At 42.3% G+C, this 18,945-nt stretch overlaps 2 protein-coding genes across 3 annotated transcripts in view; one reads left to right on the forward strand and one right to left on the reverse strand.

Annotated features, from left to right (window-relative positions):
* ap5z1 (adaptor related protein complex 5 subunit zeta 1) overlaps positions 1-10,084 on the reverse strand; it is a 12,863-nt gene extending 2,779 nt beyond the window's left edge. The window contains exons 1-17 of one of the 2 annotated variants that reach the window (XM_048245598.1): positions 9,971-10,084; positions 9,602-9,742; positions 9,307-9,493; positions 9,080-9,224; positions 8,766-8,878; positions 8,213-8,381; positions 8,031-8,072; positions 7,282-7,422; positions 7,004-7,041; positions 6,519-6,681; positions 5,862-6,040; positions 4,746-4,888; positions 3,153-3,302; positions 2,787-2,898; positions 2,574-2,671; positions 1,950-2,082; positions 1,472-1,686 (exon numbers count right to left, since the gene is read on the reverse strand). In XM_048245598.1, coding sequence (XP_048101555.1) covers positions 1,472-1,686; positions 1,950-2,082; positions 2,574-2,671; positions 2,787-2,898; positions 3,153-3,302; positions 4,746-4,888; positions 5,862-6,040; positions 6,519-6,681; positions 7,004-7,041; positions 7,282-7,422; positions 8,031-8,072; positions 8,213-8,381; positions 8,766-8,878; positions 9,080-9,224; positions 9,307-9,493; positions 9,602-9,742; positions 9,971-10,011 — 2,210 coding nt within the window. In that variant the 5' untranslated portion in view covers positions 10,012-10,084. The remainder of the gene's footprint in view (positions 1-1,471; positions 1,687-1,949; positions 2,083-2,573; positions 2,672-2,786; positions 2,899-3,152; positions 3,303-4,745; positions 4,889-5,861; positions 6,041-6,518; positions 6,682-7,003; positions 7,042-7,281; positions 7,423-8,030; positions 8,073-8,212; positions 8,382-8,765; positions 8,879-9,079; positions 9,225-9,306; positions 9,494-9,601; positions 9,743-9,970) is intronic. The other variant, XM_048245600.1, reaches the window with a different exon arrangement.
* A 2,213-nt stretch (positions 10,085-12,297) lies between these two features.
* On the forward strand, positions 12,298-18,827 carry dnaja3a (DnaJ heat shock protein family (Hsp40) member A3a). The gene is made up of 11 exons (XM_048245445.1): positions 12,298-12,563; positions 14,527-14,663; positions 14,808-14,891; positions 15,292-15,510; positions 15,660-15,812; positions 16,012-16,159; positions 16,530-16,594; positions 16,820-16,948; positions 17,227-17,342; positions 17,544-17,641; positions 17,990-18,827. Exons 1-11 carry the CDS (start codon positions 12,356-12,358, stop codon positions 18,010-18,012), a joined length of 1,380 nt encoding a protein of 459 aa, XP_048101402.1. The 5' UTR covers positions 12,298-12,355; the 3' UTR covers positions 18,013-18,827.
* The last annotated feature ends 118 nt before the right edge of the window (positions 18,828-18,945 follow it).

Raw genomic sequence — 18,945 nt, forward strand, 5'->3', positions numbered from 1 at the left:
CAGATATCCAACAGAGTGAATATGAGATTGTGCAGTCTTACAGTATTGTAGATGGCTGTGGTTAGTGATGTGATGTTGTTAATGGGGAGTTTTACATAGTTAGCGCAAATCCTATATGTTATTATTTATTTAGCGTACCTATAAGGCTTTTTTCCCTTATCAAAAGTGAAGGGGACGACGGCTGTCTCTTCAGCACTGCGGGGGACATATCCCCCACATCCCCCGTGCCTCCTGCACCCCTGCTTTAGCCTAAAGCTCGAACCCGCAAACGTGCAGCCCCTTAGACTCAGAGGGGTGGGTGCTAGGTGCTAGCATGGAGGCTGAAACCCATGGGTTAAAAGCTAAAGCTGACTGATATTTAGCAGATGCTTCCATCCAAATTGACCCGAACTTGACCAAGTGTTAGTCGGTGACATGACTGCTGCTCCCCCACGCCCACCCATGGATGCTACTGTAACGTCTCTCGCTAGCACGTGTTTTAAAGTGTCCAGGGGGGTGGTCTACATACTTACCACATAGCTAATGTATCCACTGGCAGTTGATCACAAAGAGGAAATATGCTGTCGCCTAGAGAAGAAGCACTGCAACCATTTTGTTTTTCAGAGCATTCTACCTGTTTTGTGTGGCCACTCTGTGCGCTTCTAGTAATTATCTCTGAACTTTTCAGAAAGTGTTCTGCCATAAAAACAACCTCCACAACCACCATAATGGTATACGATGTATGTATATGTATGTATGCATTTATTTTTTTATTTATCCTTTGTTTAACTAGGGTAATCACAGTGAGACATCTCTTTTCCAAGTGAGCCCTGGCCAAGAATAAATGTACAAGCCCTGGCCATTGCATAAAACTGCAACGACCCACAGTGCCATGTCTAGACAGCTAGACAGGAGAAGACTCAGTGTTAGCATCATCCAACCCCTTTTACTCTATTGCTCCCCCTGTTTCTTCACCATACTAAATGTCACCAGCAAGAACAAACTCATTAAAATCTCACACTTAGCATCCAAGATAATACAGCTTCCCACCCCCAGCCTCACTGATGCAAATGACACAGCCACCACACGCCTTGCACGCACCATAGTAAGCAGCCCTGACCATCCCCTGAACCGGTTCTTCACCCTACTCCCATCTGGCCACAGATACAGAGCCCTGGACTGGAAAAAAGCGCACTATAAGAAAGGTTTTATACCCTCAGCAATCACTGCACTTAACAAACTCCTGTGACAATTACCCATTCCCCCTATTCTTTTGTGTTTTATGTTGTCTGCATTGTCCACCTTTTTGCTTTTTTTTTTTTTATATGTTATATGTTATACGTTATATGTATGAGGCTGTGTACATCCTGCATGGAATGTAACAATGATATATGTGAAAAAGAATATCCTTATAGGACAATAAAGACTCATATACAAAAATGGAAGCAGGATAAGTGAGGAGAGGAACGGGACACCGCTCCTTCACATGTACCTGGGGATGAGGTCCTGGCTGCGGGAGGCGAGCTTGGCCAACGTGGTCATGAGGGTGGTGAGGACGTGTGGCGGGTAGGAGGGCGGGCTGGCCGACTGGCGAACCTGTGAGATCTCGAAGAGCACCGCCTCCAAGCTCTCAAAGAACGAAGTGATGAGCTCCACAGAGCAGCGTGGGTCGTGTGCCACTGACAGGTATTCACCGATGAGCCACACCTGGATAGCCACACACACACACGCACACACACACACACACACACTAATGTTGATTTGATATAACTTCATGGCATTATTGCTAATAAAAAGAAAACCAGCTTGACAGGTTTCTCAAATATGCCCCAGGGTTTCTGTCCATAACTGAATTTGGGGATTGAGAAATCCTGTTTAGTCAACAATCCATCCACGTCAGTCCTGAGCATCCGACCACTAGAGGCAGCAGAGGAGCTTTGATGAGGAGCTTTGTCCTCCCTTGAACTCACCACATTGGTGTAGAGCTCCTCCTTGCTGTAGATGTTGGCCGTGCTCCCAGCAAAGTCCAGCAGCTCCCGGCACTGGTCAACAATGAGAGAAGGGTGGAGCTTGCACAAGGCACGAATATGAGTGCTGAAGACCCTTTAGCGGGAGAGGGAGAGAGAGACTTAGAGACAGACAGATTAGTCTACTGACACTCACCACATCCCACTGAGAAGATTGCATGACAATAGCAGTGCCAATATATTCAAGTTCAGCATTCCCAGACACCTAAGGTCTATGTCAATCATTTTGTCAAAACAAACTTTGAGAAGAATTCAGTGACTATATACTCACTTCCATGACAATTAAACAATGTTCATTTTTTGATAATCCCCCCCTTGATCAACATTTAGACAAAACAACCTCTAGCCACTGGTAGTGATTAGACATGAACTCACTGATTTGGAATAATATGAACTAATCATAATTTTAAAGACTGGGGGGTGTGTTTGAGCATTGAAACCAGCACTTATTTGGGGTTAAGGAATGAGTATTTTCCTAGGCATTAAGTATAATTATATTTATTGAATAAGATACAATATGTCATTCATGACTAGAACACAATCCCTGCTCTCTCACCAGACACTTACCTGAATAGCTCTATTTTAAATTGATTGATGTTGTAGAGCAGGCTGCTTCTTTCCAGCAAGACCAGGGTAAGCTGGTTTGTCAGCTTCTGATCAGCAAACTAAAGGGAGGCATCAAGCAAATCTACTTATTTTATGTTTACACATATGTTTTATGTTTTCTGGTATATATTATATGGTAATATTAAAAACAATAATGCAATGGCTGCCATTTACCTCAGTGACGTTATTGAAGAAGACGTGAAGTAACACAGGGACAACTTGGGCACACTGCATGACACGCGGACTTGCAGCCATTTCAGACAGGACCTCATGGAGCATGTTTAATCTGTGGCACACAAGCAAACCCTTTCACCAAGAGCACCAAATACAAGCAGTGACAGTAATAGTGTCATTTTACCAGCATCTAGGCCAATAGCTAAAATGCCTACAGGACCGATACATAGTAATAATAACAATCTTAACACTATATTCACAAGCTTGACCTCTGTGTGAGATTTGCAAAAAACTGTGAGCCATATTTGAAAACAGCATGGGATCTTTAAAGACCTCCTTGAAAATGTTCTCACAGATAGTACTCACCTGTCTATGGTGTCCCCGGAGCCAGCCTCAGGCCGGAGGATATACAGAAACAGGCCTCTGTAAGATGGCTGCCTGAAGACCTCCAGAGCGCTGGCGATCTTGGAGCCATGGTCCCACAGCACACGTTCAGAGGCCTGGTAGGTGGCCGACCTGCATAGAGCACCACCAGCCGAACCACTCAGTCTTTTGATTGAAACAAACTTAGTTTTTAATTTAGTGCCATGCCCAATGGATGAGTATAACGGTATCCAGCTGTTACGACAGCACGTATGCTCGTTAAGTAAACCTCCTTCTCGCCGCCTTAAGAGACATGCTAGTAAGAGATGCTAGCACCCATGGGTTTTTAGCTCCCTTGCTAGTGCACTTGTCTCCCAATCCGATGATACTGCAAGTTGCGGTTTCGAGTCCAGGCAAGTGCTTACAGTAATTTCCTGTGTATTAGCCGCATTGTGTATAAGCCGCAGGACAGTGTTTTATGCAAGTTAAAAGGGAAAAAAAACCTATTAATACCATATTAACTGCACCCGTGTATTAACCTCATAGCTGAATCAATTTTGAAAAATCAATGTATAAGCCGCGGCCAGTCAGGCACAACACAGTTATACAAGCTTATATCAGTCTTATAGCAATACCCTTGGTTATGCTACCAACACATCTGGGTTGAGTTACAGGAGGAAATATATTTTGTAATATCTCCATAAAAATAACACAGCCTGAATAAAGGATTGGCTAATGGAAGAGTCTGCTGGTAAGAAACAAGTTAGTATGCTTTGAGTAAGACATGCAGACTGACACCGTTTGAGCAAGCCAACCCTGCCTTAGGTCACAGGTCTCTGCAAAAATATTTCCTCCAGACTGTTTATCTTCGTGCTGCTGTTATTACACTGAGAATTTCAACACAGATCTCCCTGTAACGTCTGTTGGCTTTGGGAATGGGATGTACCCCTGTTCCAAGATTTAAAGAGACAAAACAAGGTTTCAAACCACTCAAAGCTGACTATCCATGTTTACAATGTCCTGTTGACTATAAAAAAAAAACAGTCAGCAATATTCACAGCCATCCCATTCTGAGCCAGAGCATGCATGGAAATATAAAATTGGCCAGGTCCACAAAGAATGGTCCATACTTGGTAAAATTCCAGTCAGTTTTAGTTTCTTCCAGTGGCTTCACTTTTGACTGTGTGTACATGGTCAATTACCATAATTCCCCACCTATTAACTGAGGTTTATACATTAATTTTGCACAATTACAGCTATCCTTCTTCTTTCTGAGCAAAACACTGAACTGATTCTAATTCGTTGGGCTACTGGGCACTACGGATAATACACGGGTGTGGTCATACATGGTTTAGTCTTTTTTAATTGGCCTTAAACACAGTCCTGCAGTTTACACACAATGTCGCTAACACACAGAAAATTACTGTATAACAGTTACTTGATTGCCAGCATAGACTATATACAGTCTATGATTGCCAGGTGTTTGATTTGAACCTCTATAACTCAGGGGACCTGGAGGTTTACAGTCTGACTGCTAACTTGAATTTCCAGCAGGCAGCTTGCATACTTGTATTGCTTGTATTGAATTATCCTTACCTCAGCTGAAGGTCCAGTGTGGCGGCCAGGCATGGCAGGTCCAGCAGGGAGTGGAGGATTTCCACAGCTGTGTTCGGGCTCATCAGTGAGGGCAGCAGCTCCATGTAGTCAGAGATGAGGGCAGGGCTGTTCCAGGCCAAGAACTGATGCAGGGGGAGGAGAAGCAACACAAGAAGTCAAGTGAATATTCTTAAAAAAAGTTTCAGTGCTCCCAAACATCTAACGTATCCAAGCATCTACTGTGCGTCAGGGGTGTCAAACTCATTAGGTAGTGGGCCGGATTTGTTGGAATGAGACCTCGTGGGGGGCCGTCATTTCATGGTCATTTCATGGTCATTTCATGGTCATTTGTCTGCATGGGTATCAGAGTGTTATTTGATGATATCACTTATGAGCATTCAAGTACAAATAATGTACTGCTGTCATATACTGCTCTTTCTCTCTTGAAATGCTCTACTTCCATGTTAGTTTTCCCGCTTCTTCCATCCTGAGGATGGTTTGTAGTGCATATCTTTTTGAATATCTTTTTTCTAATTTTCCCTTCCTACCTAAAACATCTGGGAGGCCGTATGAAACCTGCTGGCAGGCCTGATCAGGCCCCCAGGCCTTATGTTTGGCACCCCTGATCTATGTCGACTGTTACTGTTTGTGCAGACTGTTACTGCACAAATTATAAAGTAACAAAATGCAGGAATTCCCCTTCAAAATGCAGGAATTCCCCTTCAAAAAACGAGGGAAAAAAAGGCCCATGCTCCTATCCATGATAATAGTCAGAGAGGCAAGAAGTTAGTGTTAGTAAGTTAGTGAATTTTTTTGCCTCGCTATTAAATTAGCTTTAGTTAGACTTTGCACTTTGCCCATCATTAAAGTTAGGGCACATTGTGTTGCTTTAAACTGTGTAAATAATATATGAAAATATATGCAAGCTAAGTCCATATTGCTGCAATCTGGAACAGAACATTCTATGTGGTTATAAGTTGGAAAATGTCTAATTTTTCAGATAGAATTTGCTAAGGTCAGGCATCTAATTCATGTCACCAAACTCTGTTATTCAACTGTATGAGGTATTTAGGCCCCGCTACAAAAGGTGTAATGACCCATGTACCCTGCACTTACCTTAAACAGGTTGGGAAAACTCTGCCTGTACAGTGAAACTCCGTCCTTGAGCACAGCTATGTTGGCTCTGCAGAACTGGACCAATTCGTATGCCAGCGCTGGTTCATTGAACAGCTCAGATGGGAAGCGAGAGAAGAGCTGTCTGAACACCACCTCCGAGTCCACTGCTGCCATCTCACCTAAAAACCACACATCTCAATTGGGCACCTCATTTTTACACATGTACGTTCTCATGAAACTATTGCCTGATTAAGCATTATTTGTATTTGCCAAAGATGCACTGTATGAGCCAAATCAGTCGTTATAAACATAGACCTTTTTGTTACATGTGATAAGGCATTACCATCTGGCTTCACTGATACTAACAATATTGAATATTGAATAGCCTTGAATTTCCCCTTGGGGATCAATAAAGTATCTATCATCTATCTATCTATCTATCTATCTATCTATCTATCTATCTATCTAATATAAAACAGTTATAATGAATAATGAATAAATGTTCTTGACAAATGCAAAATGAATTCCTTGTATACTGTACATCATTAGATAGTCATTAAAAGCGGCAGAAGTAAAGCAAAAATATGCTCTATTATGCAAAAGGCTGCTCAAAGGTGGAGCAGTGATTTGACCTGGAGACTGGCGTGGAGCACTTACTGTGGTTGAGGTAGAACTGGGCGATGGGGATTAGGACTCGGGCATAAGCCAGCTCGGCACTTATGCGGCCGTAGAGGGCCTTCACGCTGGGGAAGGCACGGTACACGTACGATGGGTCTTCTTTACAGATGATATCCATGATGGTGACTGCCTCCACTATGCACTGAGAAAGCAGGATGATATTTGTGAGAAACCTTGGTAAGCATTCTCCATTGAATATAAACTGGATATTCTTTTTGTGTAGACCTTGATTGATGTTAAACTGAGGAGTGCCAAGCTTATTGTAAATGACACTCTAAGCATCATTAAATCCATTCTTAGTTTCTATACCATATTATTCCAATGACACCTTAGTGGGTCTTCTTTTATCCTTTCATACTATATTTTATTTTAAGTTCTATGTAATAGAAAGTTCCACAGTAATCTCACATCTGACATTAGTATAAAGAATAAATGCAGAAAAGTCACATTAGAACACTTCATACCGCTTTCTGAAGTTCTGTGTCAGTCCTTTTTATCGCCTCTGCAATAAGCACAAATGATCACATTTACGATATGAGAGAGCTCTGATAAAACATAAATACCCTCACTGCCATTAAAATACTTAACAACAGCTCACAGCAACCTGCTGTACATCTGCATTCACAGGAGGGGACATTCTCACTCAGCTAATTGATCATGTTGCAAGCAACAGTATGCATATGTATACAATAAACAATATCAGCAAGGGATACGGTGGGATAAGGGATAAGGCGTGACTCACTGCGGTCACTCTGTTCAATGAGCCGGTGGCAGTACTCAAAGGCCTTCTCCCGGAGCCTCTCCTTCGGGGGCAGGAGCCTGCTGGACGAAGATGTGGCTGAGACCATGGACACTACTGAGCTGTCCACCTCCGACCGGTCATCTGCTCAAAGCAAGAAACCCCCCTTGTCATTCACCCTCCCTGCTGTTTGTACTTATCTGTGTGTGTGTGTGTGTGTGTGTGTGTGTGTGTGTACGTACATGTGTTTGTGCACCCATGTGAGTTTGTGTTTGTGTCAGCATCCTAACTGTCTTGCCTTTGAACATCTACCATCCCACAGAGTTAAGCTGCAACTTCTTCTGAGGGATTCAAGGCTGGACACCTAGTGGTAGTGAGTCTTATGTCTTTAGTCTGATTGCTAAATAGGCAACTTAAGAATTATTATGATCAGCCAGCTCCATATAAAAGGTGAAACAAACATGAGGTGAGGCCTTATGTGTCCAAAACCTCCACATACAGTATCTCTACCATTAACAACGTCACAGGATCAAGATGCAATTCAAAACCTGAGACATTATTATGAAGACAATTAAGATAATTGCAAATAGGGTGTGGCATGCATGTACACACATGCATTTTTTTATTCAGCCCATTTGTAGCCCTTGATTAAAAAAGTAATGATCAGAGGCCCAATTTTAGAATGTTATTGAAGCCTTGATGGCGAGAAGAACGGCACACTGGGGGCGGACGGCTTATGTTCTGCAGCTTACCTTGTACCTGTGACAGCATGATCTGAATTGGACTAAGGTGGGCTAGCAAAGATAAAAATCCAACTGAATTATTTTTCTTTCACGTAAATGTATACTTAAATAAAACAATTGAAATCTTCCCCAACTGCGATCAAAGGAGACCATAAGTTCCAATAGAACACATGAAAGTAAAGTTCATCTACCTGACTCTCCACCAGAGGTTCCTTCGGTGTCGTAGGTGAGCAGCCACTTCCTGATCATGGAGAAGGCATACATGTTCATCCACTGGTCCTCCCCGAAGCTCCGACCCACACACAGCACGGTGAAGAAGTCCCCTGCCACTGCACCGTCCACCTCTGTCACCGGAACAGGCTGGTGGCCAGCAGACGTTAACATACGGTTAATTATTTCCCTCTGATACATACACATTTAATTATTTTGAAGACGCATCATTTTGAATAACTTCCAGTGAAGACCTATTTTTCAGAGTGTTTTTTCTTCCATTTAGGGAAATTGAGTTAAGAGTCCAAGTGGTCTGACACAGCTGTAAGGAATGGGGTTGAGTGAGGTGAGTGTTGGGGGTTCGAGTTCAGGTTTGTGTGTGGACAGGTAATGGTTAAATGCAGTTTGTGGACAGTTACTGAGTTAGTACGTAACTGGGAACACAAAAAAATTGAAAAGTGCTTTTGTTCAGTAGTAATTAATCTGAATGAACAGACAGGAGGCCAAGAGAGGGGTCTCTAGACACTACTTTACCTGTCGTGTTCTCGGTCCACTGAAAAAGCTACCAGAAGACATGGTGGCTCCCTGCTGAATGCTGGCATACCTCAACCAGTCGACCAGCTTCCGGCTCACCAGATTTACCTGATCTGTTGGACAGTAAGCTTGCATTAGTTGTTTTAACTGTGTTCCAAATCACAGAAGCATACACATATCAAGAAACATCTAGAATAGCTACAATGTCCTATGCATCTGAAATATGTGTCGTTTCTGCATTCACACTGAACAATGAACTACTGTTAAAGTGGATTCCAAATAGAAAAGGGTGAATTGGTGTTTATGTTGCTTACCCTCAGTGAGAATCTCTGGAGAGTAGCTGATAAGCTTGGTGAGAATGGGAAGCGTGTGTTTACATATTTGCCCGTCGGTTTGGCGGGCTTCCATGCATTTCAGCATATGCAGACAGACAGGGGCCACATCATCTTTACAAGCAACCTACGTATGGACACAAATTATTAAAACAGGTGCACATTACGCGCATGCATAGGCTACTAACAACGAAAAGGGTTAACGTTACCTGCGAAAGAACAACAGCTGCAACATAGCTGCTGGATTTGACGTCCTCTGCTAGTCCGGCAGAGAGGTCCTGGATGCTCAGGGGAAGGCTCTCCCGAAGAACAGACGAGAAGAGGACCTGAATCTGCTCCGGATGTGCCTTGGAAACCAACAACATCTGCAGCTTCTTCTTGAGGTCTGATGGGAGTCTAGAATAACAACAGACGTTCACAAATTAACTTACTTCCCTATAATTTGGGCAAATGACGCCGAAGACAGGGGAAGCTAATCTTATACCAGCACTTTGTAAAACTTACGTCTTCGCATATTTCGTTGCTGAAACAATCAAGTTGAGCCTCTGAAGAGAGTCGATGGTTTCGTTTCCAAAATCTCTGTTGGTGTTGAGTAGTTTTGAAATGCGACCATAAAACTTCTGAAGCTCCTCGTCTTGTATTTCTCTGCCCAAAACAAAGTGACACCAGTGACATCAACTGAAGGGCATCATAAACATATTTTGCAAGTAGGTCAAATGTTATTTTCCAGCTACTGTCATGGGGTAGCCTAATATACTTGGTGACATCCAGTTAGCCTCCTAAAATATAAGAAGTAAACTAAATGTATCTAATTTGCTGTAAGAAGTGTCCTCTTTAACATTCACAATTTAAACTAAACAAGGCATAGCCTACCTGGCCTGTTTCAGCAGACTCTCAGTGCCAGTTGAATACATTTTCCTTGACACCTTTTGAAATCCAAAACAGAAACATTGATTCCGTTCATAAATATGTCCCGACTACAAATCACGTGCTATTTCTTGGGTTCCGGCTGACCCTGTGTGCTCATGTTTCTCACATGAGCACACAGGCTAAAACGAAGCATCATATAGTTAACACGATCAGCCTGTTAATAATTAGTATAATAATTATACAGTTTCCCACAATAACGAAGCACTTTGGTAAATGTCACAAAATGACGCTGATTTTAAAGTTGAAGGGCCAGATACGGCTCTGTGAAGGGCTTAACTCTGGCGACATCTTGCGGTCATTTCACAAAATCAACTGACGTGACGGGCAGATGTTGCTGATCGGATCATAAACGGCCACAGTAGTGGAGTGGGTGCCTGCATCAAGAGGCTTGCAATTTGTCTGCTTATGTTGCTGATCGGATCATAACCGGACACAGCATCGAAGTGGAATGATCTAAGATTTTTTTTTGGTATTTGTTGGCGACTATGAGTGTGAAGGGGGTGGGTCTGGTATAGGTAGCTTTCTGGAGGTGCCCTGGGCCTAATTCAATGAAACTCTGATAAAGGAAGGTGCCTAATTGCTAAACCCAGTGAAATGCCCAAAAGTTGCTTTGTTGAGGATTTTGTTTTAGATGGTAAATGCTTGGTTGTTGATTGGCAGCTGTGGGAAATCCTTTAGTAAGGGTTCTCAAACTTTCTGATTCAAAGGAAAACATGTAGGGAAAGAAAATAATTGTAACAATCATGCCATTCGTATTCTCTGAAGTTGTGGCCAGGTTTATCATCCCATGTTGTCTGGCAGGTTTGTAACTTGGTCGTATGTCTTATGTATGGGGGTGGGAGCAAAGACACAATTTGCTTATTGTTTTATCAGTGGAAAGGGTAGTCATCTGTAGATATGATTTGTGTGATATGATTATGTGAGCCCAAAGAGGGACACAAAGAAATCACACTTAATGCACATCAAGATTGTGTATGATAGGCTATCCTATTATTCAAAATGTTTCAATTATCCAGACTTCCCGCGGGCTGCAGCGAGATGTAGCCTACTTGGAAGTGGCTGGCTCCAATAGCCTATACCTCCCTATAGTGACAAAAGATACTGTCAGTACAGTAAGGCCTAATGCAATACTTATGCACCACCTCTCCACCTGGACAATAAACTGGACTGATCAGCCAACACTGATGCACTCTACAAGAAAGGGCAGAGCAGGCTGTACTTCCCGAGGAGGCTGCGGTCCTTCAATGTGTGCAGTAAGCTCCTCAGGATGTTCTACCAGTCTGTTGTTGCCAGCGTCCTCTTCTATGCAGTGTGTTGGGGAGGAAGCACAAGGAAGAAGGACGCAGGGCGAATTGACAGGCTGGTAAGGAAAGCTGGCTCTGTAGTGTGAGCTGAACTGGAGTGCATCACTTCACTATCAGACAAAAGGACCCTGAACAAACTGATCAACACCTTGGACAATGAGTGTCACCCACTCCACAGCACTATTGCAGAAGAGCCTGATCAGCTGGAGACTTCGCTCACTGCCTTGCACAACGGACAGACTAAGAAAATCATTTGTTCCCAGGGCCATTGAACTGTTCAATGCCTCACTTAAGGGAAGAGGAGAGATAGACTTCTCTGCATAGGCTGTCTGCCTCTTCACCCCCTCCATGTTTGGTACTGTCTGTCCACTAGCCACTTGTACCACTGTCTTTATGCCTCACTGTTTGCGTGCTATATTAGCACATTAGCACATATGCATATTAGAATTAATATGAATTAGAATTGATTTAGATTAAGTGTTAGTTAGTATAATTTGTATTTTTGTAATTTGTATTTTAGTATATGTGTATATATTGTATTAAGTGTTAGTTAGTATAATTTGTATTTTAGTATATTTAAATTCTTTATCTTCTACTGTCCTTATTGCTTAGTTGTGTTTTTATATTATATACTTTAATTACTCTTTCTGCTGTTAAAAAAAATTGTTGTATGTTTGTGTTGTATGTATGCTGCTGAGACCTTGAATTTCCCCTGGGGATCAATAAAGTATCTATCTATCTATCTATCTATCTAATACTTGGAATGGATAAATCTGTAAATAACCACGGAGGAACAGCTGAATACACCACTTAAGGGCTTATTTTCAATGTATATTTACATTTAATTTACCCTTTGCTTTATTATCCAGCCATAACTTCTGACGATTCCCTCTCTCTTGATATTGTACTATCAACACTGTCTGGTTCACACTCCACCAGCTCTTGAGGTTTACATCGTCAACCATTTACGCATGCGTTGGGTTGAGAACATGCGCAGAGAACACCGAGAGGCTTGCACGGCGAAATGATGGCGTCCACGGCGGCCCGATGCACCTCACGTTGGATATCGTTTTCAGTGTCGACGGGCCACCGGCGGCCTGTGTCTGTCCTCAGTTGCCGTTCTATTGAAGCTAGTCGGGCTGTGTCAAATGTAGGAGGACGGCAACTATGGACAAGATGCCCCATCATAGCTGAGGGGACCACTAAAGGGTTGACATTGACGGGGTTGCCAGGTGAGACATGGCCAAGACAGCCAGCTGACAAGCAAGAACCTCTATATTTTAGTATTACATTTTTATAAGTGTGATACTTGAAGTGAGCAACGTTGATATTTGGCTGCATCATCGGTGAATGTAGATTACGGTCACGATAGTAGGCCTATCAAGTTCAGAACTGAAATGTGACCAACTAGCTGCCCCTTATTGCTAGCTTGAACATGTGATGTAGGCTAATGTAACGTTAACCTCAGAGTGGAGTTTATGGGTCACCCAGCCAGCTAGCTAACATGCAAACAGGTTCTCAAAGTGTCAGCCTTCGGCTTGTCGATATAACGCGAGAAGTGGTTGAAATACTGTGGATACTTTACGTTAATCACTTGCCTCCTCTTTCAGTATGTAATACGATTGGCGTGAGCTGACTCTCATGTCGTTTGACATGTATTTATTTACTTAGGGTGAGTCATTCTGGTGGGTTGGTTTTGTGCTCAGCGCTGGAGTCTGTGCTTGATGAGGTTACAATGTGTCAGCCTGATACTGTCAGATGAATGTGAAACTTTGACGTGATCAGGTTTGGATTAGCATATTAGGCTATAAAGTAATACGTTAGCTAACGATCTTGTTTTTGTGCAGGGTCAGTATTCTCAAGACATGTCAATTCAGACTCCCTGTCTTTTTGTTCTTGGCTAATACTACAGTAGTGTAGCATTACATTACGTTACACCATATACACACTGCCTGGCCAAAACGTAGCACACTGACATTTCATAGGGTGGTATTTCGCTATGATAATAGCGACCATTCATGCACCATGGCATTGTTTCCACAACCTTATGCAACCTCACAATATTTGTTTTTGTCCTCAGTTGCATGAATTTTGTGCCAAGATTCCTCAGTGATGGGTGTTATGACCTAGGGGTAAGGCCACAACAAAAGAGGGAGTCGAGAGGTTGGATCTAACTAAAATATGGATTTATTAACCAAATTAATCAAATAACAAACAAACAAACAAACCGTGCGAGGTGGGTCAAAGTCAGTCATCAGTAATGCATGGATGTTGTGTGTTTGTAATGTGTCTGAGTGCAGTGTTGCATGTCCAAAACCCACAGTAAGAATGGCCCTCCTAAGGGGAGAGGCAACATCCCTTTTAACCTGCCCTCAGGTGCAGCTCATCAGCTCGTTAGCTCTTGAAGCACCTGAAGACCAGCAGACAAAACAAGCAGAGGGCCTAGTGGCCCTTCACATGGGATACTGCGGAAAGTCTCCAGCACATACCAAAGTCCCAGTGGTGTTAAGGTCAGAACTCTATAGTTGCCAATTAATGTGTGGAAATGATTCCCCATCCTCCCTGAACCACTCTTTCACAGTTTGAGACAGATGAATCCTGGTGTCGATGCCCTGGAATGCGCCCATGCCAGCATTATGAAAAGATTGATACCACCTCAGATTATATCACTGCGTCCAGAGGCATTTACAGTAGACACTATGCATGATTGGTGCATTTCCACACACACAAGGCATTTGAAAACTTCTATATTCCTATGTACTATATTCCAGGATAACAATGCCAGAAGTCATTGGGCTCAGATTATGGAAGAATGATCCAGGGAGCACGATGAACCATTTTCACACATAAACTGGCCACCACAGAGTCCTGGCCTTAAACCCATTGAAACTCTTTAGCAAAATAAATGTGATCTCACACAAGGTCGTCAAAACAACGCCATAGCAAAAGGGAGCTGTATTAAAAGCTAAAGATAGTCCCAACAAATGTCAGAGTGTGTGACTGTTTTTTGGCCAGTAGGTTTGCCCTTACAGATCGCAGGGTCATTGTTCATTGATTTGTCAATTCAGACATCTGGGATGTTCCTATGCAAGATGGTGGTGAGGTGACGATACTTTATGACAATTGGCCCATGAGTATAGCAATAGGGACTAAACACTGAGTTGATGTGTTTTACCTGATGGCTTGCACCCACAGGAGTGAGGCCCCATAATGCCATTTGCTCATCGTCCTTCCACACAAGCTGTTGGGCTCAAGGGAAACAGGACTTCTACCAGATCCTTGGGGTTCCTCGCACCGCGACCCAGAAAGAAATTAAAAAGGCCTACTACCAGGTACTTACCCTCCAGCTCAACACATAATCTAAAACATTTCCTAAATGTAATTTTTTTTTTTCTTACACTTCATTCAACACCAGTTTCTATCTATTTATGCCATCTCTTGAAAACCGTGTTTATGAAATGTATATCCTCTTGTAGATGGCCAAGAAGTACCATCCTGACACCAATAAAGAAGACCCTCAAGCTAAGGAGAAGTTTGCACAACTTGCTGAAGCTTATGAGGTCTGATCAGCACTATCATCTAACAACCTTTCAGTCAAATGACATGGGGGTGAATCAATGTGTAATGTCACTGAGATTTTGAGGTGTAACAGTTAGTGAAACTAACATATTCTCATTTCTGTGGAAATGCTCAGATATGAATGACTGCAGGTTTCATTGAGTACGATTAGCCTCTCTATGAGCATGCAAAGTAGACATCTTGTGTTCTTTATATACCTGTGGTATTTCATTAAGCCCCATTTTAACCGGGTCAGAAATTACTTTGATTGTATTGTGTGTGTGTGTGTGGTCAAGCATAACAGTTTCAGTTGAGGTGAGTTATGACCCTGTGACCAGTATTGAGCATGCTCAGAGTGACCTAGTTGAAATACAGACTTGTAGTTTTGCTGTGTGTGTGCAGATCTTGAGTGATGAGGGCAGGAGGAAACAGTATGACACATACGGATCAGCTGGATTTGACCCAGGACAAGCAGGAGGCGGCCAGCAGCAGTACTGGAGTGGAGGGGGTAGCAGCGTGGACCCTGAGGAGCTTTTCAGAAAGATCTTTGGAGAATTCTCTGGAGCACGGGGATTTGGAGACATCTTTGGAGACAACACCATTTTTAATCGTCCACAGGAGGTCAGACAGGCAGTGCAGGATATGTATTAAGGCACTGATATTCAGTCAAGGACATTGTTTGTGAATGCATATTGTAACACTGGCCTGAACTGAATTTGTGGTAGATTAATTAGTGTGATATAACTACGATGTTCTGTGTCTACTTCCAGTATGTGATGGAGCTGACATTCACCCAAGCTGCCAAAGGTGTGAACAAGGAAATTACTGTGGCCATTGATGGCACCTGCCAGCGCTGTGATGGCAAAGGGCATGAACCTGGCAGTCAAGTTCAGCACTGCCACAGCTGCAATGGCACTGGCATGGTAGGTCAAATGCCATAAACTGTATATTGAATAAAAGGTTTGCGCTACTAAACTAAATGCAAAAATTGTTAAAAGATGCAAATGGCAAATGATCTCAACTAGCCCAGATCATCAAGAAACTGTTTTCAGTTAAATATGTGATGTAGATGAATGCATACACGGAGGTAAATGGATACCTGTATGTTTGTCACTCTCAAAGGAAACGGTGAACACAGGGCCATTTGTGATGCGTTCTACGTGCCGGCGATGTGGTGGACGGGGATCTGTCATTTCTTCACCGTGTAGGTCTTGCCAAGGGACAGGGCAGACCAAACAGAAACGCACAGTTATGGTGCCTGTGCCAGCAGGTACCTACACATGTTTGTCTTTTGACAATTAAGCTATTTGTAAATTCTATTGTATGATATAATATAATCTAATATAATATGATAGCAATTATGCATTATGACGAAGTAAGTCTAATGTAATCTATCAAATCTATTATAATAGTCTTCTAACCCAGAAACCAAATACTGTTGTCTTATGTTCCCAAATATTGGTCTTCATTGTGAAAACAGGGCTGAGACATTTTAAAAGTGCAATGTGCCTGTACCATTTGTCTTTTCATTAAGTCACATGCGGGATGTATCCTGTGTAGAAAATGTTTTTTTGAATGGACTAGGACATGGAGCAAAGGAATATGCATACAAGTCTAACTGTAACTCTGTGTGTTCACAGGCATTGAGGATGGGCAGACAGTTCGGATGCCAGTTGGGCAGAAGGAAATATTTATCACATTCAAGGTGAGTCTCAAAGTCAATCTTTTAACCTTTATTCAAGATTAACTATAACTTGACTATACCTCAAATGCTTTCTGTTTTTGTCTTGAGACTGCTTGTATTTTTAGTTGGAATGCGTTGTATTGACTCATGTGCATCATTAGTTTTTCTTCATAGCTATAGTGAATGTGATCAGACAGTTATAGAACAGATAGTCATAACTATGTGGTATCCTGGTGTGTCATTTAGGTCCAGAAGAGTCCGGTTTTCAGGCGGGATGGGGCTGACATCCACTCTGATGTGCTGGTGTCAGTGGCTCAGGCCATCCTTGGGGGCACAGTACGGGCACAGGGACTTTACGAGACCCTCAACCTAACGGTAAGAAAATCTTCAGTCGGAAGCTTCTCACTGTATAATCCTGTAAACGTTACTGACAAAAATCTACACAGTAAATATTTTTCCTCTGTGCCCTTGGAATTACTCTTGCAGGCTAGTTCTGAAATGTTATTTCCTGTAGTCACAAATAAGTTAGTCCAGACTATGAATGTTTTTTCTTTCCTAGCTTTCTGGGGGAATAATTTCTAATGAAATTATTGTGGTTATTTGATGAAAGTTCTTGCTACTTGAACAGTCCTAATGGTCATACTCTCATACAGATCCCAGCTGGTATTCAAACAGACCAGCGTATTCTTCTATCTGGGAAAGGCATTTCACGGGTCAGTGGCTATGGATATGGAGATCACTACGTTCACATCAAGATAAAGATTCCCAAGTAAGAACGTTATGAATTGAGGTTAAATATCTTTGATTTGAAGGCTTATCTTTGTATGACTACATACTAGTAATATACTTTCAGATTTCAGAAGTTTTTAAAACTAATGTGCCATGGTGTGTTTAGACCTCCAAGCAGATAGTGAATCAATTTAGTGAATATGTACTACTGTTCAATTTTTTTTTTTGTGCTGATGGATAGGATGCTGACAGACAGACAAAGAGCTCTTCTTACAAGCTATGCAGAGGATGAGACCGATGTCGAGGGGACAGTCAATGGAGTCACCAACACCACAGCAGGTAAAGGACTCAAACATGCAGATCAGACACCATCATTATTAGACGAATGGAATTACTGTTACCTGTCTATTAAGATTTCGCAGTGGTAGAGTGTCAGGGCAGGACTAAGTGAAGGAAAAAAGTTGTTTTTTGCACCATCGGTATAATCAGCCCAAGTTCTCTGCCAGGAAGGTTGAAAGATTTGTCTATCTAAACTCGTGGCCAGATAAACTGGTAGGTCATTTCAAGATGTCATTTTGGTGGGTGCAATCAAACAGCCAAAGCAATTGCCTGTTCCTGACAGGATCGTCCTAAGACCCCTCCATAAAAAGTGATCCACTGTGTTTCTAACTATTTATTTCTGTGCAGGAAAGAGATGGACAGGGAACTAGGGGCTATGTGACGAAGGAATGGAGAAGCGTCTGCCACATGGACACAACCAGGAAGAATGGCTCCGGTGGAGACCAGTTGCAAGGACCTAGTGAAAAGCTGACAAGCAGTCACACACACAGTATCTGCAGAGAGACTCTCCCTCATCTACTACCTGTAGAAGAGTGCTCCAATATCCCAAAGGAATCCCTTAGCAGGTGCAGGTGAAACATTCTTTGTCAATCTGGAAGTGTAACTAATCAAGGCATAAATGTCAAGGATGGCCTAAATCCATGGATAACATAAAGTGGAAGAACACAGTTAATGTTTAAGAAATTGATTACCTGTAGCCATGGTAAATCTAATCCGATGCAAAAGAAATCCGATGACTATTGAAGAGGACACCTATACAATAATGGACTTCTTTATTCAGAGCAGTGTAAACTGGGCACAAAAACAAACGTACAGGACATGTGCCTTCGATTTGTGCTGCTCAACAGAAGGCGCTGCCCAGTACCTTTCAGCTGTGCAGTCTGCACAAAAATCTACTCACACCCTCAAATCTTGGCAACATGGAAACTCTGGTCAGTTTAGTTGTGTATGAATTCTGGTGATGAGAAGTTCTCAAAGATGGATTTGTCAGGCATCTCAAATGCACATGAATGGCAGGAAACTACAGTTTGTTTCTTCTTGACCATTTAGGCTTCCCAGTTTTCTCCACTTGTTCTGCCATGCAAAATCTGTACATAGATTGCTGTTTAAAGTGCTATAATGTCTGTAGAAAATGTGTCTTAGGTGGCCTAATATTAAACATTACATGGAAAAATAACTGAAGAAATGCATGGTCCTGTCTTCATCTTCAAACAATTTCACATCAAGACTGGTATACTATCTTCCCATCAAATGGATGGATTAACATTTCCAACAAACTGAAGTATTTAATGTAAAGAGAGACA

This window comes from Alosa alosa, chromosome 6 (assembly GCF_017589495.1).
Source record: "Alosa alosa isolate M-15738 ecotype Scorff River chromosome 6, AALO_Geno_1.1, whole genome shotgun sequence".
Lineage (NCBI taxonomy): Eukaryota > Metazoa > Chordata > Actinopteri > Clupeiformes > Clupeidae > Alosa > Alosa alosa.